Below are 20,499 nucleotides of genomic sequence, written 5' to 3'. Positions count from 1 at the left end.
GGGAGCACGCCCCTTGGCCCAGGGTCTGCCGGCCAGGATGTGGGGGAGTCGGCCCTGAGAGCCCTCCCGGGGGGCACAGGGAGGTGGTGAGAGCCAGCAGGGAAGGAAGAGGCAGGCCGGTGGCTGGGGCTGGTCTCCAGGGCTCATCTGTGTCAGGCAGGGAAGGGGGACGTTACTCTGAGGGCCACGGGCAACCTTCAAAGCCTCGGGTGGGGGGAGGACAGGATTAGATCCGGGCTTTGCAAAGCCCTTTTGGCACCCCCTGAACAGAATGGAGGGTCTGAGAGGGGCCAGGGGATGGCTGGAGGCAGGGAAACAGTGGGGAGCGCAGGCAGGGCTCTGGGGGAGCTGGAAGGCCTCTAGTGGGCCCAGTGCGGTTGCACAACTGGGCCGCATTTACCACCAGGGGACTCGGGCTCTCACACAGCGCTCCTCCCGCTCGACCCTTCCACAGGCTCATCCGAGCCCCTGATGGCATGGCCAGGCCAGTCTGAGGCCCAGGGGAGGCCACAGGAGCGCCTGAGCCCAGGACAAATCCCTGCCCTCCTGGGAGGGACCAGCTCGAAACACAGTAAGTAAAAGACACGGTGGGTGAGACTGTGGTAAGTGCTAAGGGGAAGGAGAGAAAATGGGGCGGAGACAGGGAGTGTCCGGTGGCAGGTCCAGGTCGCAATTGTGGCTGGGGCCCGGGGAAGGCCTCCCCAGAAGGAGACTTCTTTCTGCTTGCATGAATGCTGCTGGGGGAAGAACGTTCCAGGGAGCAAATACTCGTGCAGCAGGAGCTGGAGGGCGGGGGAGGGGGGTGGCCCCACGCAGGAGGAGGGAGACAGCCCAAGGGCTGCAGAGCTCATGGGGCCTGAAGGTCTGTAAGGATCCAGGCTTCCCTGAGGGGCCGCTACTGCGTCCTCGAGCCCCCGAGGACCCGGAGGCTCTGTGGGACTCTCCGTGGAGTGGGGTCCCTCTGGCTGCGGCGGGAAGAATAGTCTGCAGGTGGTAGGGCAGGAGGGGGCCAGCAGGAGGCTGCTAGCTGGGGAGGGGGAGATCCGGATGGAGGCTGATCCGGATGGAGGAGGTGAGGGACTGGCCAGGGCTGCTGGAAGCAGAGATGAATCGAGAAGTTGGAGCCAGCAGGATCTGCTGGTGCTGCCCATCTGGGATGTCTCTCTCTCTCTCTCTCTCTCTCACACACACACACACACACACACACACACACGCAGAGCTGGAGCCGGAGTCAGGGAGGAAGGGGTTCAGGGTGTCCGCCGGTGTTTCGGCGTGGGCCGTGGGAAGGCTGGAGTTGCCATTCACTGGGATGAAGAAGGTTTTGGTTGGAACAGGTCAATGCGCAAATATCAGGAGATGGGACCAAAATCAGCTGGGGAGGCCGGGAGGGGCGGCGGGGCTCCAGGGTGGTGTCCAGGTTGGCGGTCTCGGTGGGGGGGGGGGTGGTTTGCCGGCAGAGGAGCCGTCTTTTAAATCAGCCAGGGAAGAAGGTAGATGGAAGAAACAGGCCCGGGCCCCCCACCCTGAGCAGTGGGGGTGAGATGCTGACAGAAGCCGCAGAAAAGGGGCTGAGGCAGGACAGACAAGGAAGTGGAGGCAAACAGAACATTCCGACAGGCAGCAAGGAAAGAGGCTGCTGGGGGTGGTCCAGGGCAGTGAGGGCAGAGAGACGGCCCTGGCTTAGCCATGCCCAGATCCTTGGTCTCCTGGGAGGGGAGGTGAAAGGCTGAGGGTTCAAGGGAGGAGAGAAGGCAATGAGGAAAGACACACTTTCAAGGAGCTCCTGTGCAAGGTGGGAGAGAAACGGGACAGCAGGGGGAGGGGATGTGGACCCCGAGAGAAAACCCAGCAGTCTGTATGTTGCTTGGGTTGAGTGGGTAGAGAGGGAAATGCTGATGAGTTCTAAGCGGGGAGAGTTGCCGGAGCAATGTCTCACGGAACACAGAGGGACCACCGCGCCCCTGAATCACCCCACGGACCCTGGGAGGTGAGCGATGCTACCGTTGCCACTTGACAGAGGTGGAAACTGCAGCCCAGAGAGGTTGGTTCTTCCGGCCCAGGTCACACAGCCAGGAGTGACGGCATATCCCCTCTGCCATATGTCCATATGTCCTTCACAGGCAGGGCTATTGTCCTAGTTGACAGGTAAGGTTCCGAGCGGTTCAGTCATCCGTCACTGCTCAGAGCAGGCGAGGGGCCAGGTTAGGAGGTAGATTTGACAAGACGTGGAGGGAGGGGTCGAGGGAGAGCATCAGGAGTGACTCTGGTACCCAGTGCAGGTGGCTGGGGGCTTCTCCTTTGGCTGGGAACTGGGAGAGGAGCAGGTTTTCAGAAGATGTTGAGCTCAGACCAGGATGTGCGTGAGTTTTCCCATGTAGAACATGGGGCATGGTGCCGACCTCACCAAGTCAATGAGACTCAGAGGAGTAGATGTAGGTAAAGCCCTTAGGACAAGGGCCCAACGCCCAACACATGCTATGTAGTGGGTCTGTTCTCGTTATTCTGAGCTGTGTGGCTAGAGGAAAGGGGGACTTCCACCCACAAATGTACACCAGCAGCTGGATCCTGGGGGGGCCTGACAGCACGAGACAGTTGATGGGAAACTCAGGGCTGCACAGACCCTTTGGGTCCTTCCTGGAAAAGCCTCAGCTTCCTGGATTGGAAGGCCCAGCCTCCAGGGAACCTAGGGAGCCCTTGAGAAAGACCTTTTGCTTCTAGAAGCCTGAGGTCTTCAGCTATAGGGTGAGTGGCCCAACTCTCACTTTGTGGAGATGCTGTGACTGTAAGACATGCTGACAGAGCCCTGGGACCTGACGAAACTCCTGTGATCTTGGACAAGTAGCTGAGCCTCACTGGGCTTCATCTGTAAGACCTGGATGGTGCATGTGTCCCTGCAGACTGATGATTCCATCATTTCTTTGTTTTTAATTGATTTATTCTTATTAACATATAATGTAGTATCTGCTTCAGGGGGATAGATCTGTGATTCGTCAGTCTTACACAATTCATAGCACTCACCATAGCACATGCTCTCCCCAACGTCCATAACCCAGCTACCCTATCCTTCCTGCCCCCACCCCTCAGTAACCCTCAGTTTGTTTTCTGAGATTAACAGTCTTTTATGGTTTGTCTCCCTCTATGGTTTCATCTCAATTCATTTTTTTCCTCTTTCGCCCTATGATTCTCTGCCTTGTTTCTTAAATTCCACAGATCAGTGAGATCATATGAAAATTGTCTTTCTCTGATTGACTTATTTTGCTCAGCATAACACCCTCTAGTTCCATCCATGTCATTGCAAATGGCAGGATTTCATTTTTGATGGCTGCATAATATTCCATGGTACATATATACCACTTCTTCTTCTTCTTCTTCTTCTTCTTCTTCTTCTTCTTTTTTTTTTTTTTTTTAAAGATTTTTTATTTATTTATTTGACAGAGAGAAATCACAAGTAGATGGAGAGGCAGGCAGAGAGAGAGAGAGAGGGAAGCAGGCTCCCTGCCGAGCAGAGAGCCCGATGCGGGACTCGATCCCAGGACCCTGAGATCATGACCTGAGCCGAAGGCAGCGGCTTAACCCACTGAGCCACCCAGGCGCCCCATTCTTCTTCTTTTTTTTTAAGATTTTATTTATTTATTTGACAGACAGAGATCACAAGTAGGCAGAAAGGCAGGCAGAGAGAGAGGAGTAAGCAGGCTCCCTGCTAAGCAGAGAGCCCGATGTGGGGCTTGATCCCAGGATTCTGGGATCAAGACCTGAGCTGAAGGCAGAGGCTTTAACCCACTGAGCCATCCAGGCACCCCTATACCATATCTTCTTTATCCATTCATCCGTCAATGATGAATGGACATCTGGGCTCTTCGACTCCATCATTCTTTAGAGCTTCCTGATTTCACTAGGTGGCAAGTCCCCAGCTATGCCTGGGGAGTTTTTCAGCTTTGAAGGCCTGTTTCTCATCAGAGCAGGACAGGGGCTGGAACCAGGAGAATGCAAGGCCACCTGGGTCTGAAGGATCTCACTTTGGGGCAGCCCTGCCCCAGGCACACTCTGAGGTGTCTAGGGTAGCATGTTGATTGGCCTGTGTTTCACTGATCCAGGACAGAGGAGGTGTGGGACCCATTTTCCAAGTGTCCCCATTTTATGGTGAGTAAACTGAGCCTCAGAGGAAACACAACCCACTTACCCTCAGAGCCCTCCTCTTGCCACAACTCCAGGCCTCCCTGAGGTGTTGGCTCTCAGCATGCAGATATCAGACCCTCAAGGGCCTGCATAAACCTCTGCCCTAGGATGTCCATTCAGTCCCACGCTGTGGCACCCCCCCATGTGTCAGGCCCTGTACTGGGCACTGGGGACACTGAGAGGACTAAGATTGGGTCCTAGCCTCCTCTGGTGGAAAAGACACATGTGAACAGAAACACAGACGTTAAAGAGAAGGAGAGAGTCATTCTGATCTAAGGATCTGGAGAGGCTTCCTGGAGGAGGAGGCACTGAGATGGATCTGGAATACCAACGGTAACTATTACCGTCTTTTGAGCAACATCCTCGGGCTTCAGGACACAGTCTTACAGTATCTTTCCGGTCCCCATTACCTTAGTCCCATTTTAGAGATGAGAAGAGTGAGGACCAGAGAGCGGATGTGACAGGTCCAGGGTCACATGCTTATGAGAGGGGCCTGATCCCATTCCCATGAAACACCCTTCCTGGACTGAGGAGGCAGGGGAAGACTCCCTACCCCGACAGCCTCAACCCAAGAGGCCCAGGTCTTCCCCTGGCCATGTCCCCAGCACCCAGTTTCACTTCCCAAAACACAGACCTATTTTGGATCCTGCTGACTTCCTTTCTCACTCATGGCCGTTCAGGCTCTGAGGACTGGGCAACCGTAGAATGGACCTGGTGCCCCTGGGCCTTTCCCAATGCCCCTCTTACACCACCGCCGTGGAGCCCTCTCCATGCCGGGCGCTGGGGCTCCTCAGGGAGGGCTGACCACAGGGGGCTGGTCGGAGCCGCTCCCCACCCCGCCGCCTCCGGCAGCCTCTGCTCCCAACCTGCTCCCAGCCCCAGCTGCCGGGGTCCAGGTCCCAGCCCCACAGTGTCCTGGCTCCATGACCTCAGGTGGATCCTCACCCACGCTGAGCCTTTGCCATAGGATAAGTCAAGTAAATAGTGTCTTATAAAGTCAGGTGAAGTACAGAGAAAACGAAGCTGAGAAAGGGATGTATGTGTGTGGTGGGAGAAGGGATTGTCATTTTTAACTAGGGGGGTGGTCACAGGAGCCTGAGAAGGTGACATCGGATGACCTGGAGGAGGTGATGGGGCCAGCCCTGCAGAGCCCCGGGAAGGGTGCGACATGTGCACATGTCGGGAGGCAAGAACACCGACTCGGCCAAGAGGAGAGCGGGGGATGCCCTAGGGGCCATGGGGCCAGACAGGCACAGGGAGGCCGGGGCATGAAGGCCTCAAGGGCCAAGGTCAGGTCTTTACTAGGAGAGAGGCAGGGAGCCGCAAGAGGCCTCAGAACAGGGGAGGGACAGTCTCCCTCCAGCTGTCTTACAGAGGGTACGCTGTGTGCCAGGGTGGGGGCAGGCAGAGGTGGGTGCCGCCATCCTGGGGGTGGGCAGCAAGGCAGGGAAAAGGGGTCAGATTCTGGTTATATTTCGAAAGTGGAGCCGAAGGGGTTTGCTGACTCATCAGGTGGCAGGAGGAGAGACAGGAGGCTTTCCAGGCTGAGCAGTGGGAAGAATGGGGTTGGTGTTTGCTCAGGGAGGGAGGCAGTGGGAGGGACCGACTGGGGAGTGGAAACAGGGATCTCAGGCTTGGAGTAGTGACGTGGAGTTAGCAGGTGGGCAAGCAGGTCTGGAGGTCATGGGACAGGAGCAGCGTCCGTGCCTCCTCCCTGGCCTCCCTCTGCCCCTCCCGCCCTCCTGAGGGCCCAGTGCTGGATAGATCTTTCCAGTCCAATCACTTCCCATTGCTGTGGCCTATAGCCCAAACTCCTTGCCTGGCCTGGTCCCAGCCTCCTTCTCCAGCTTCATCCCCCTTCAGCCATATTTTGTGCCAGCCTCAGGGCCTTTGTACTTGCCCTGCTGGGTTCTGGTCTGTGCCTTACCTGCTTGGTAGCCCTGGATGTGGCTCATCCTTTTTCTGGGCCTTGGTTTTTCCATCTGTAAAGGGGAGGCTTGGAGTCCTTGAACCCTAATGAGGGTCCTTAAGTTTCCACACTTCTCAGCTTTGGCTGCTACCAAGAAGCTACCCTTCTTTGCTCTGTTTCTGCCTGGTGAGACCCTGGGCAAGATGCTTCATATTCCCCACTCCCCTCTGTCTCACCTGCCTTCCAGGGTCTGTCGCCGGTGCTGGCTGCTGGAGGAGGGACACATGGTCCCTGGGATCTGGTCCTGGAGGAGAGGAACGTTTCAGAGACACCTGTGTGGCTCAGGTAAGACCTTCTGCACTCAGAGCCCCACCAGCAGAGTGGTGCACCTGATTGCTGAGAGGTCCGGTGACGGCAGAGTGCCTGGCTCACTAACCCATCGTACCGGGGAGCCAGTCCGGCCCTCACAGAGCTTGCCCAGCTGGCACTAGGCAAATGGTGTGCTTACCAAGTTGGGTACACCCAGGATCCCGGCCCAGGGGAGATGGGGGCTCTAGCTGCACCTTCCCCTGACACCCACTGCCCAGGTTCATTCTCCTTAACCTGCGAAGCCCATGGGGCCCAGGGCCTCCTTCTGGGGCTCCACCCAGGCTAGCAGCTCTAAGGATGGGTTGGAATCAATCAGGTGAATTCATGGCAAGAGGGGAAGGGTTTGGGCCAAAACCCTGGAGTAGGTGGAGTAGGAGGAAGTGACACGTCCAGGGTCACATGGCCTGTGAGAGGGGTCTGAGCCCATTCCCAAGGCCCTGACAAATTCAAGAAAACAAAGGAAGATCCGTGTTATCTGGAACTTCCAGCGATGGCTGGGGCGGTGGGTGGGGGAGCAGGTGTCAGACCTTCCTGGGTCAGTCATGGGTTTCCCAGTTTCAGGAGAGAAGTGATCTTGGAAATCATCCAAAGTCCTCATGATATAGATGAGAAAAGAGATTAACCTGGGTAAGGGACACGGCCAAGGTCAAAACAAGTTGGGGTTAGACCCGGGATTAGAATCCAGACTTTCTAACATCTGCCCATGGCTCTTTCTGCATCTGGTGAGTGGCCCAAGAGAATGGGGAGAAAATAAATTGTTAATTCCTACTATGTCTCACACACACACACACACACACACACACACACACACACACACACACACACTTCACCCTGGGGCTCTCGTCTGTAAGTCAGGGCCATAGCCCTAGGAATCCCTTCCAAACAGAAAGGATTTGGAGGAAATGGAACCTAGGAGGTCATTTGATCCAGACTCCTGCCACTGGCTTCAAGGCTTCATCCTATTGTCTCATCTGAAATCCTCTGCAGTGAGTAGACATTATAATCCCCATCTTATAGATGAGAAAACCAAGAGGAGAAAATGAGACACTGACCTCAAGTCCCACAGTAATCATCAGCCAAAGCTGCCTTGACTCCCACTTGAGTATTCTTTCCAAGGTCATACACAGCCCAGGTTTCAGCTATCTGGCAGGAGGAAGTCCTTCCTATTGTCTAACTGAAATCTCTCCTGTTTTACTATGTCAGCTTTCCCTTGTCTGGATGCCTGAAGATGTGGAGAAGCACTATGATCCACCTCACAGTTCTTGACTATTATTGTAGAGGGCACAGAGCTAGAGGTAGGAGACTCAGAGGCACCCCCACCCCGACCCCTAGGGCTGAGCCCATGAAGATGCTTTGCTGGGTGGGGTGGGGGAAGTAGCCAGGCCATTTGCCATAAGGGCCTTCCCTCTACAGGGAGGTTCTGGGAAACCTCTAGAAAGAATTCCCTGGGGAAGAAGTCCTTCTGGATCACCCCAAGGACACAGGCTCTCCCCAGGATGTAGCTGCCAGGGGACTAGCTCGCAGCCAGCAAGCAGCGGAACCCAAGGCCTCCGATCCACCCCCATGGTCAGAGGCGGCCTTGCGTTTCCTCCACACACACGCCAGTTCGACTTGCTTGTCAGAAACCACTCAACAAAATCCAATTTATGGAACCAATATGAAGAGGGGGAAAATGCTTCTAAACAAAAAATGTTGTTTTCAAATCAAGGAGGACGAAGGCCCAAGAGCTGGACATCTGGATGAGCAGGCCCGGTGCTAAGACCCAGATTCAACCCTGCGGAGGGCAGCCTGGGCTGGACCTGGCCTCTGGTTGGCCTCTTTCTCCGGAGAGACCCACAGCTCCCCCAAGATGTCAGCACTTGGTGTGCCCAGTACTGAGAGAGCTGAGGTCGCAGAGATGGGGGTAATGTCCTGAGGGCCTACGGTGTGCCAGCCACTGTGCTAAGTGCTTCCAGATGGACCACTTCACTGGACCCCTTCCAGCTACCCCCACGAGGTAGGTGCTGCTAGGGTCAACGCTGTACCCATGAGGAAATCCAAACTCAGAGAGGCTAAGTCACTTGGCCAAGGTCATACCCTCAGTGAGAGGGGGTAGAACACTCAAGTGCAAGCAGTCTGGCTTCAGAGACCCTTAACACTGACATTTTGCTACGGAGGTGACTGGTCCCGAGCAGGGGCCTGTGGTGCCCAGGAACAGAGGTATGGAGGAGAGAGCTCTGGTTGAGACAGCTGGAGGCTGGACCCCAGGCCCTGTTCTGCTGTCAAATGCCTAGGAGTCCTTGACCTTCTCTTGTCCCTCGTCATTTCTGAAATGGGGCAGTTGGGTGAGATGATTCAAAGCTGGGACAGAGTTTCATGGTGCCCACGAGCACATTCAAGGTTCTGAGAAGTCCTGAAGTAAAGAAAACCCAGTGAGGGGTTAACTGGAAGCGTTGACCAGCAGAAAGGGTTACCTAAAGATTCACAACCTTGAGCTGAACTCGTATCAGTAAGTCAGTAAGTTGACAGTTGTTACCGGGCCCTTTGGGAGATCCATGGGCAAGACATGATCCTGTCTTTGAGGAGTGCCTTCTCTGGAGAGAAGGTAGCCAAGTCGAAGATAATGACCACCCTGTATGGTCACTGCTCTGAAGGAGACCAGCCCGGGATCCTGAGGTGCCAGGGGAAGAGGCACCTCACCCTGCCTGAGGGCCAGGGGAAGTATGGCAGAGAAGTGAACAGTCAAATAGGGTTTTAAAGGATGAGTAGGAGTTCTCCAGAAGAGAATTAGAGAGGAAGGGCAGCCCCAGTGGTGGGAACAGCATATATGAGTCCGTCATTGTTAGGGTTTGTGGTTGCAGGGGATGTTGGCAGAGTGGGGGATGGGGTGGGGGAGGGCTGGAACAGGATGGTGGAAGGCCTTGAATGCTAAACCAAGGAGTTCAGACTGTATTGCGGGGCATACTAGAGGTCATAATTGAGAGAAGAGACCCTTTGAGTTGGGATGGAAGGGAAAATCTATAGGCCAGGAGTCCACTGAGGGGGCTGGTACTGCTCTCTGGGCCAGACCAGAGGAGGCCCAGACTGCACTGAACAGATGGTCCATCTGACAAGGATTTTTGGTTTGCAAGAAATCCAGCACAAAGAGACCTCGATGAAAATGAAAAGGGCCTTCAAGCCTGACTGAATCCAGGGGCTCCAGTAGTGCTGTCGGAAATCTGGCCACAGTCACACGGGCTTACGGGTTGCTGTGTCTTCCACGGCTAGTGTTCAGGTCAGTCATGCTCCAGCTATGTGCTCCGAATATGGGGAAGGGGTATTTTCTCAGAGGAACTTCAGATGACCCTGAGAAGGATGTCGCTCGGCAGGGGAAAGCGCCAGCTGCCCATGGTGGGTGGTGTCACTGGAGGATGCCCTGACTTCGCCCTGGCCCTTGAGGCCTAGACAGACACCTGAGGCCAGAGGGGGTGGGGCGGGGGTGGTCAGGGTGGGCTTCACGGAGGAAAGGAGCCCGGAAGGGAGACTGGCACGGTGAGTAGGACTGCAGTGGGTTGAGTGGGATCTCCAGGAGGAAGGATCTGTGAGAACAAAGACACGGAGGTGAGAGCGAGCAGGAGGTGTTCTGGAGCGGGTGAACACAAGGAGCCCTGAAGGCTGATGAAAGGGGGCGGGGCGGGGGGGGAATGAGGCTGGGCCTGACGTCAGAGGTGCTCCTATGCCAGGCCCTCTGGCCCAACCCGCCAGCCTCTTCGAACACCCAGGTCAGGGGGAAGCACCGGCTTCATCGCTCGATAACCTCCCATGGCTCCCCATGACCCTCCCGTGAGGTCAAAAGCCTGGCCAGGCATTCAAGGCCCCAGCATGCCCACTGCCACCTTATAGGGAGCCTAGGCTCCCCTGGGGGCCATGCCCACCGCACTGCAAACACATCCTTCCCTTTCTACGTAGACTTCAAGCCTTTGCTTGGGGTATTTCCCTGCCTTGAATCACACTCCCTGCTTGCTATTTCCACCCATCCTCTGTAAGCCAGCTAGAGGCCTCTGCCTCCAGGAGGCCTTCAGGAAAATGGGCCTCCACTCACTTCTCACACTGGAACTCCCAGAGCCCTTTATTTATTTAGCTAGTTGGGTTTTTTTTTTTTTACACACGCCCTTCGACCAGCCTGTCTGGTGGGTGCAGGGTGGCCGTCTCATGTGCCTGGGCCTTGGAGCTGGTCAGATCTGGGTTCAAATTCTCCCTGTGCCCCTCACTATCCATGTGACCTTGAGCACATCATTTGACCTCTCCTTGAGGACAAACAGAAAATACAAGTAAGGCCTCATAGGAGGCTTCAGTGTGGTTATATGGAAAAGGTTCCCGGCATGCAGGCTCTCCCGCAGCTCTCACCACCCTTTTTGCAGTTGTTCAATTAGGAATTATGTCCATCTCACCCTCTATGAGCTCAGGCCAGGTAGGGACCACACCTGGTTTTTTTTCGTAGTCCCTCAGTGCCTGGAACATAGTAGGGGATTTGTAAGGGCTGACCTATCTGTTTTCCTGGGCCATGTGGATCCATTGTCCCCATTTTACTCTGCCTGCATGAGGCTGGGGGTAGGCCCCCCTGGCCCCACACCTGCTCCCCGAGGCTGACCCGGCGAGCTGCTAGGTGCCAGCATCCAGCATCAATAAATTACTGGCAAGTTCAAGTGACGGGACAGATCCAGTGTCAGCTTCCTCTGTGTCATGCAGGTAGGCTCAGGCCCAGGGGCTCCCCTCCCAGAGCCTTTCCCACCAAGGGCACCATCAGAATAATAGAATTGCACCTACTATGGGCCAGGCCCCCTCTGGGCACTTTGCACCACATTTGACTGACACCTCACAGTGATTTTACATGTGGGGAAGCTGAGGCTTGATGAAGGGAAGTGACTAGCAATAGACAAAATTAATAACAGAAAGACAAGCCTCTTTCCTTTCTAATTCGACATAAATGTGCTAGGAGCTCATTGCAACCCAGGTTATCATACACACTTGGGGTTTCTTCATTCATTTATTCAACAGCAATGTATGAAACACCTACTATGTGCCAGGCTATTCTGGACTCGGAGATCCTGCCGCCGAGAGAGAATCCCTACCCTTTTGGAACATGCGTCCCACTGCATGAGATGAATAGAAACAAGGAAACAAATAAATCCATACATTGCAAGGTGCTCCTGGGTCTGTGGAGGTGAACGAAGCAGGGCAAGGGGAGAGAATCACTGGGGGGGCTACTTTGAAAAGGGCAGTCAAGGAGGGCTCCTCTGAGGAGGTGACATTTGAATGAAATTTCTTGTCTCTTTATGCTTTCATTTCTGGAGAAGGGAGATGCTGGATTCAGAAGATTTGCAAACTCTGTGAGGTGGGTAGAATGCCTTCCTGATGGACTGTGGTTCCCCGGGCACCATGGCCCGGGCCATTGTAGGCACAGAGACATCATTCTTCTTCCTCTGCCCTTTGTCCTGAGTGCCTCTGTCCTAGGAGCCCTTGGGTAGGGCTTCGCAGAGATGCTCGTCTGAGTCTCTCTGCCTTGTGTTCCATGACACCATTTTGTTTTCAAATTCTCAACCCATCTGTCCTCATCTTTGAAAAGTTGGCTATTCCCTGAGCTTCAGGAGGGCTGGGTCCAGGTCCGTCTCATTTAGTGCTGTGTTTCCAACACTGGGCATGACGTCCAGCGCACGGGGACACTCACAACGGAACATCCAAATACATGGTAGAGAGACATTGTCACCATAAGAGCTGACGCTCGCTGGGTGCTTAGTCTCACAATAGCCCCGTGAGTTAGGGTTACTTATTACCCCCACTTCACCAGTGTTGCAAACCGAGGCTTGGAACAGGGAACCCGTGTCAGGCCACGCAACAGAGGGCTGAGACTGGTCGGTAAGGTTGTGGCAAGGAGGACGGAGAAAAACACCGTCGACCTCCATCTGAGCTGTGCCTTTTAGAACCAGCCCGTTTATTCTTTCATTCATTCCCTCACTTGTAAAACATGTATTCCTTTACTCAATAATCACTAGACCTCAGCTCGTGTGCCGGGCCCTGGTAGGTACGGGTAACCAGGCAAACGTGAGATTGCAGTGGTTCTCAGTGGTTCTCAGAGCCCAGGTGTCTGTGAGCAGCCATGGGAGCCCCCGAGCCAAACCAAGGGATCAGGAAGGCTTTCTGGGTGAGGTGGGCCTGGAGCAGCAGGGCTGGGAGGGGGGTGTGCATGTCGGCTGCAGGAGGAGGTGCTTTGGAGTGGAAGGTGACAATGGCTGCAGGAGCTCTTGGCAGAAGGGGCAACAGTTCCCAGTGATGGAAACCACCTCTCCCTGAGGCTCCGAGGCCTTCCTGCTCCCCCCAGCTTCTGGTGGCTTGGCCAGGCTGGGGTAGGGCTACCTTGCCTCTGAGTTGTAGGCATTCCTGCTCATCTGGGCCCAGAGTCAGGGCTCAGTGAAAGATGGGTGATATGTGCCAAATTAGCTAAAGGCTCTGCCTTTGGCCCTGAGTCTCTTCCCTGCTGCGGGACTCAGTTTACCCACCTGTAAAAGGCAGAATTTGTGTTGGATACTCTCTGCAGACCCTGCATGGGTAACCTCTTGTGACCCAGGACATTCCTGTCAGCATCTCAAGTGGCCACGAGCCGTGGGGACCTGAGTTCCCTGTGCTTCAATCCCAGCTTCCCTTGGACATCTGTACTGAGGGCAAAGAAAAAATCTGAGGGATCTACTGACCTTGATTAATGGGACAGTCTACTTTGTCCTTTCAGCAGGTGGCTGGAATGGGAAGAAGGGAGGAGCAGTTGCCCCCTAGGACCATGACTGCCCCCCTTCCCGAAGCTCCCACCCAGCATGCTCTGGGGCAGGACCCCGACTAAAGGACCACTGACAATGAATAGGCTAGAGGTCTGGGGATGTTTTGGCAGAAGTGGGTTTGGGCTGCTGTAGGCCTCTCTCATTCTGCTCGGCCACCTCCACGTTTTCCTAGTACTTTTGGGGGCACAAGGCTGAGATGTGCCTAGTATAGAGTAAGCTGACATACAAGAGGAGAAAGCAAGGTCTCTGACCTCCAGGGCCCTTGATCACAGACCCCAGGCCCTCCACACCTCACTTCTTCTCTACTACTTAGTCTCTCCCCTCTTTACAATTCACCAGTGGCTTCCCATCACACTTAGAATGCAATTCGAAGTTTTTCCTATGGTCTCCTGCATTCCAACCCCTCCTTACTCACTTCACTCTTGGCCACGCTGGCCTTCTTTCAGCTTCTGGAAAATGCCGATCTCTTTCCCACCTCAGGGCCTTTGCACGTACTGTTCCCTTTGCCAGAATGCTCTTCCCTCAGAGTGTAGCATAGATGGCTCCTTGACAGTGAACTCAAATATGTTCAAATATGCCGCCTCAGAGGGGTCTTCCCTGAGCCCCCTAAGAAAAGCAGTCACTTGTGTTCATTTGCTCTCGCAGCTCTATTTCCAACAAGGCCCTTTCCCCAAGATGTAATTATTATTTCTTTAATGATTTCATTTTCTATTTTTTAATTATTTTATTTTAAAGATTTTATTCATTTATTTATTTGACAGAGAGAGACATACAGAAAGAGAAGGAACAGAAACAGGGGGAATGGGAGATTCCCAGTGGATTCCCGCTGAGCCAGGAGCCCGATGAGGGGCTCCATCCCAGAAGCCTGGGATTATGACCTGAGCCAAAGGCAGACACTTAACAACTGAGCCACCCTGACGCCCCTGATGGGTTTATTCTGATGGGGAGCAGCCAACTGAGACCGGTGGTCGTGAAGAATACCCAGGAAATAGCGGTCAGGATTCCAGCCCAAATCTGTTTGACTCTACCGGAAGTCCATGTTCTTTTCACTGGGCTAACACCTTCTGCCACACTAGAACTCAGCCCAAGATGGGTAACCAGGTTTCTAGATTCTGAAAGGTAGGCAAAGACCCAGATCACCTGGATGGGTGGCCTGGCTTAGTGTTTACTGACGTGGGTCTCGGAACTGAAGAGAGAGACCCAGGCTCAAGTAGGTACCACAGTACATTTGCTGAGAATGACCATTAGCGTTCCTGGGCCAGGGCACTCTTCCTCTCAGGAAGGAAGTCAGTGGGCTTAAGTGTCAAGGGGTCTATTGGCAAAGTCAAGGCACAGGCTTCTGAATCGTGCAGGAGCCCCTGCACCTCTGGGGCTGGGTGACCTTTAGGCAGTGACTTCCCTTCTATGAGCCCCAGTGGTCATCTCTAAAAAATGGGCATGCCAGCCTGGAACCAAAAAGAGCTCTTGAGAAGATGAAGAGGAAAAACGACTATGGAGTTGTTGGTGTATATAAAGTAACATGGAAATGTAAATTATCTAAAAATAAATCTTCTATGTGAAATGCAGAGCAAGGTTGGGACTTGAAAGACCTCTTTGGTTCTTTTAGCATTTATTGGCACCTACTATGTGCTTGGTGCTGTGCTAGGGCCTGGGCACGTAGGGATGAGTCAGACATGGGCCCTGAAAATCTGGAACTGTCTGTCTACTGGGAGAAGTGAGGCAGGCACTCCAGTGCCGGGATTCCTCCCAGGGCGACGGCAAAGGAGAGACTTCCTGTGTGATGTGGTAGCAGGAGACAGGCAGCCCTGGGCTGAAACCCTCCCCTCCTCCCTGCATGACTTTGAGCAGGTCAGGCTACCTCTTCAGGCCCCAGGCCTTCATCTGCAAAATGGGCCAATACCCTCTGCCTCTGAAATGCCAGGACATGGCGTACTGTAGGTTTGGAGTGGGGCATCTTGGGACGGGGTAGCCACTGGTTCCTAGACAGGAAATGGCCCTGCCCTGGTCAAAATCTGGGACTGGGCTTTGAGTGGGGACTTGCCCGCAGGAGTGGCCTGGGAACATAGGGGTGGGCCTCAGGGAAGACTAAGGAGAGAAGCCGAGTAATTCCTCAGGCCCAGTTAGGAAAGGAGGGCAGAAATTCTAGGGAATCGGCCTGTGCCTTTATTTATGTTCCTGATTGCATTCAGGGGGAGGGGGCCAGCTCTACCCAAGGTCAGCCCTGCCCAGAGAGGAAGGGGGTAGGGGGTCACCTCAGTTTACTCAGCAAGAGATTCTGGGTCTCAGTGCACCCATGAAGGCAGGGTGTCTTGGGATGAACTTGTGGGTGTGTTGAATGTGGCCTGAAGCCTTGGTGGGGTTGGCCTGAATAAGGCTAAAGGCCAATGTTGACAACTTCCCTGGGGCCTGGGGCTGTCCTAGAGCAGTGGGGCTGGCAGAAGTAAGGGGTCCAAACTTCGGGGAATTCGGGGTGAGGGGAGAGGGAAGGAAGTTTGGGCCCCCAAAGGGCGGCAGTTTGGGGTTTCCCAGGGGAACACTGCTCTTCTGGCGCTGGGCTCCCACCCGAGAAAGGAGGCCAGTTGCGGGAAGGAGGGAAGAACGCCTGCCTTGTACCGCCCGCGCGGGGCTAAAATCGGGCGGGGCCGCCCGGGGAGGCCGGAACGCCTGTGGCCGGGCGGGGTCTGTGCCCTACTCCCTGCGAGACCGCGGGGTCCGGGCGCAGCGCGGCCTGCGAGGCTCGGGGCCAGGCCCGGCCAGAGGGAACTCAGTCCCTGGGCTGGGCACTGCGCGCCTGCGGCTCCTGCCCTCTTGGAGGCTGCGGGCGCGGCGGCCCCTGCGCCCCCGGGGGCCGGCCCGGGGCGGGGTCTGGGTCCCGCGGGCGGGCGCGGGAGCGGGGAGGGGGGGGGACGGCGGCGAAGGCTGCGACGCTCTAACAGGTGGGATCCCGCGGCGTGGTGGAGGCGGGCGCGGGAGGAGGAGGAGGAGGAGGAAGAGCAGCGGCAGCGGGAGCCTGAGCAGGAGCAGGATGAGCCGCGCGAGCTGACAGCCGCCGCCGCCGCCGCCCGCGCCCAGGCTCGGTCTCGCTCTCCGCGCCCGGAGCCGTTCCCCGCCTCCCGCCTCCCCCGGCCGCCCGCGGGGCGGCCCGCCCCCTCTGCACCTCCGGGCCCGGAGCTGCCTCCATCGCTCCCGCATCCCGGCCGGGGGGGAGGAGGAGGCGGAGCAGGAGGCGAGCCGGAGCCGCCGCCGCCAACGCCGCCGCTGCCGCCGCCCGAGCAGGACAGAGCGCGCCGCAGCCCCGCGCGTCCGGCCGCCGCCCGTGCCCATCAAGCAGCCGCGCCGGAGCCACACCGCGGGACAGCTCGGGCCGCGGCGCGCCCCGGCCCGGCCCAGCCCAGCCCAGTCCCGGCACCGGGCGGCCCGGCGGCCGGCCCGCCCCCGAGGGCGCCGGGCGCGGCGAGAGGATGCCGAAGCCGACGCTGCTGCTGCGCGGGGGCTGGGAGCGCGAGCGCAGCCCCGGGGACTCGGAGCTGGGCCGCCAGTTCCGGGACTGGTGCCTGCGCACCTACGGCGACTCGGCCAAAACCAAGACGGTGACACGCAGCAAATACCAGCGGATCGCCGAGGTCCTGCAGGGCGGCGGCGGGACCGGCGCGGGCAGCGGCCCGGCGGCCGGCGAGAAAGGCAAGTTCCAGTTCTGGGTGCGCTCCAAGGGCTTCCGCCTGGGCAGCGGCCGGGAACCCAAGATGGGCCAAGTGGTGTATGTGCCGGTCAAGACGGGCTCGGTGAGTGCGCGCGCGGCGGCCGCGGGCCGGTCCCGCCGCGGGGCTCGGGGCGGGCGGGGGCGGGGTGTGGGGGTGTGGGGGTGTGGATGTATGTCCGAACGTGTGTCCCTGAGGTTGTCCGTGGGTCTGGCCCGCCCGGGGCGCACGCATCCCTGCTCACCCGCCCGCCCCGGCCCGCCCAGACAGCGCTCCGGGTTCGGGGCGTCCCTGCCCCCCTCTGCGCCGCTGCCCGGGCCGTGGCCGTGCCGGGCGGGCTGTCCCGGGTAGCTCACCCCAGCATGTTCCGTCCTCCCGTCCCCTCCCCCAGCCAGCAGGCGGCTGCTCCGAAGCCTGAGCCTCCCCCCCCCGCCCGCCCCGGGGCTGCCTGTCCCGGGCGCCTCGCGCTCCCGCCCCCGGGCCGGCTGGGCGGTGTGTGTGTGTGTATGTGTGTGTGTGTGTCTGTGTGTGTCCGTGTGTGTGTGTCCGTATGTGCGTGTGTGTGTGGAGGGTGGTGCCGCGGGAGGGGGGGCCGGGGCCGCTACGGGACGGGGAGTCCACTCGGCTCCCCAGCGCCAGGGGAGGGGGCCCGCCCCGGCACTGTCTCCCCGACCCCACCCGGGGCTGGCCCGGGGAGGGGCGGCCCGAGCCGCAGCCTGGCGCAGGAGCAGCCTCGCGCGGGTGGGTGGGGCGCCCCCTCCGCCCCCCGGGCCCCTAGCTCCCCCCTCCCCGGGACGGGGGCGGCCTGACCTATCCATCCCCTCCCCTCCCCCGTCCCCGGGGCCGGCCCGGTCCGGGCGGGGTGGCGTGGGGGAGGGGGCGGGGAACCGCAGCCGCCGCGAGGGAGGAGGCGGGCGGCCGGGCGGGGGCGTCCCCTCCGGCCCGGGGCGCCCTGGAGAGGGCGTGCGGCGCGGGCCCCGCGGCTCCCCCGCCGGGACCTCATTGTTCTGCAGCGGGTGGGGGCTGGGGGGGGCGGCTGCTCCCCCGGCGCTGCTGAGCTTTGAACTTTCCGTCGCGGAGACCCTCCATTAGTGCGTTCAGCCCCCGGCCCGGCCCGGCCCGGCCGGCCTCCCTCCCTGCCCCCCTCGCTCCCTCCCCGGCCTCGCCCGGCCCGAGCGAGCGAGCCGGGCCGCCCCGCGCCGGCCTCCCTCCCTCCCTCGTTCCCCCGCTCCCCCCTCCGTGCTCCTCCCCCGTCCGGCCCGCCCGCCCCGCGCTCAGCCCCGTCCCCGGCCGGAGCGGGCTCTTCACACACAATTGATTCGGTCGTTACGAAAAGTGCACTTGTCCCCTCCCCCTCCCCCTCCGGCGGCCGCCCGGGCCCGGGCCCGCGGGGTGAGGGGGCCGCGAGGGAGGGAGGCGGGAGCCAGGGAGCGGATCCGGAGGCGCCTCCCCCCCGCGCCTAGGGGACGGGGCTGCAGGCCGCGGGGAGTGGGGAGCCGTGAGCGCGGAGGGCGGGCGGCCCATCTGCGAGGAGCGCTGATAACCGCGCCGCGGCCGCTGCGGCCGCCAGCAGCCCATCTGCGCCGCTGCCGCCTCCGGCCGGACCCGAAGCATGGGGCCGGGCCAAGGGGTGCGCCGGGGCTGGATTCCCGGAGGGTGAGGCTGGAGCAGTGGCCCACCCCGCGCGAGTCAGGGACCCCCCTCCCCAGCCCCAATCAGTACTCTCCCCCCAACCCCGGGAGTGTGGGTCATTGTCCCCTCCCCTGATTGAGTCAGGGACCCCTCCCCCAGCCCAAATCAGTGCCCGCTTGCCCATACGGGGAGTAAGGGCCATTGCCTCTTCCCAGCTTAGGTCAGTCTTCCCCACCCTGCCAGTTCCATACCCCCTTGGGTTCCCCCCATCTTGGGCTAGTGTCCCCAGTCTAAGTGTTGGTTTTGTTTTTGGGGTTTTTTTTTGAGGTCAGTGACCCACCAGGTGGTTGACTGGGTCTGTGCCCCCTCCCCTGGGTCAGTGCCCCCTTCCCTGGGTCAGTGCCCTCAGCCATCCAAGCCAGCTAGCACCTCCTACCCCAGCCTGCTTATCCCTCCCCAGGGAGCTGAGAGTCTTGGTTCACCTTCCCCATAGCAGGAAGCAGGATCCCCCACTGTACCCTGTACTGAAGTTGAGAGGCAGGTGACCCTCAGTTTTGGCAGCTGGCTCAGGGGTTCTGTGTGGGTCCATCTGTCCCCTAGGGAGTAGGCATCATGGGCTGTCCCTTTACCCTCTTAGCAACGCTGCTGTCAAGGCAGAGCAAGCATGAGCATTCACACACACACACACACACACACACACGCACACCCATCCAGGCCACATGCAGAAATTGGGTGCTAGGCCTGGGCTCCAGCTCCTCCCAGCCTAACCAGTCCCTTCAGATCCTTCCTGAGGCTCCTCCTGACCTGCCTCACCTGTCCCTGACATCAGGGCCCCCACCAGCCTCCACCCTGGCTCCCAGACCAATAATAAGCTTTCCCCAAGGGACCACCTGCCTGGGAGGCAGAGAAAGGGGACCCAGGTCTCCCTGCCCAGGCTGCCAGGAGGAGGACAAACACAGCAGAGCAGATGTGCCCTCCTTCAACAGCCTGCTCCTCCGGCTCCCCATGCCTTCCTGCCTGGCCTGCTGGTCCCCAGAGAGCCCGTTAGTTACCTGCCACTCGCCCGCCCAGCTGACTGGAGCCAGCCGCAGGAGCTGCCCCGAGTCCTGCCACCCCCATCTAAAAGCACCTTCCTGGGGCTCAGTAATTATTTTTATATTTCCATTTTTCTTTCCACTGATCTAAGAGGAACAAATCCTGCTGGGAATTCTGGGCCAGTCATGGCCTCTTCCTGGGAGGGGCTGAATGGGACCGTCTTTGAAAGGTGCAAAGGACATCCCCCTGTTTGTGTGTGTACGTGCGTGTGCGTGTGCACACACACACACACACACACACACACACACACAAAGTTGCCATTGCCTCTGGTGGCAGTTGGGAGACATCCTGTAGTTTTGTCCTGGGTGGGTTTTCGTGAAGGTCATCAGGCTGTAAATCTTTGTCCCAGACACTTGCTCGGCCCCCATAGGCCTTGTGTTGGGTGTGGAGCACTGGGGCTGGTGGGACCCTGCCTGCTCCCAGGCACCCAGCTGGTGGGGGAGGCGTGCCTAGGTAAGGATGTGATAAAGCCCTCGGAGCCCCCAAGGGAGGGCGAGCAGCAAAAAAAAAAAAAGATTTCAGGGAAGAGGGGCTGTGGGTGTTGGGTCATATCCAGCGGCTGAACCAGGGTCCCCACTCGGTTTGCCGTCCCAAGGGTGGCCATGGTGTGTCATCTCTCTTCCATGTTGTTCTCTGGCTGCCCCCTCCCCGGGCCCCCTTGCCTCCTCCCACAGCCATATGCGGTGCTGTGGTTGGGCCCTTCCCTAGTCCCGGCCGCCGGCCGCGGGTCGATGATCTGACACCACTTGTCCCGTCCCATCTGGCCCTGTGCTTTTCTGGGTGTGTGTGACAAAGGCTTAATCTGTCCGGACGGGCCCAGGGCGGAGAGGAG

At 58.3% G+C, this 20,499-nt stretch overlaps 1 protein-coding gene and 1 long non-coding RNA gene across 3 annotated transcripts in view; both read left to right on the top strand.

Annotated features, from left to right (window-relative positions):
• The first annotated feature begins 469 nt into the window (after nucleotides 1-469).
• LOC309872196 lies at nucleotides 470-11,596 on the top strand. Its single transcript, XR_014315725.1, has 5 exons — nucleotides 470-571; nucleotides 6,333-6,430; nucleotides 7,658-7,749; nucleotides 8,163-8,450; nucleotides 11,471-11,596. It is a non-coding gene; the product is annotated as an uncharacterized lncRNA (long non-coding RNA).
• A 4,591-nt stretch (nucleotides 11,597-16,187) lies between these two features.
• The window catches only part of NOL4L (nucleolar protein 4 like), a 131,004-nt gene continuing 126,692 nt past the window's right edge, over nucleotides 16,188-20,499 (top strand). Inside the window, exon 1 of one of the 2 annotated variants that reach the window (XM_082745953.1) lies at nucleotides 16,188-17,024. In XM_082745953.1, the coding sequence (XP_082602079.1) occupies nucleotides 16,704-17,024 (321 nt within the window). In that variant the 5' untranslated portion in view covers nucleotides 16,188-16,703. The remainder of the gene's footprint in view (nucleotides 17,025-20,499) is intronic. The other variant, XM_082745955.1, reaches the window with a different exon arrangement.

This window comes from Mustela nivalis (assembly GCF_964662115.1).
Source record: "Mustela nivalis genome assembly, chromosome: 8".
Lineage (NCBI taxonomy): Eukaryota > Metazoa > Chordata > Mammalia > Carnivora > Mustelidae > Mustela > Mustela nivalis.
The sequence above is the reverse complement of the archived record's forward strand: the minus strand, read 5'-3'. Positions and strand labels throughout refer to the sequence as shown.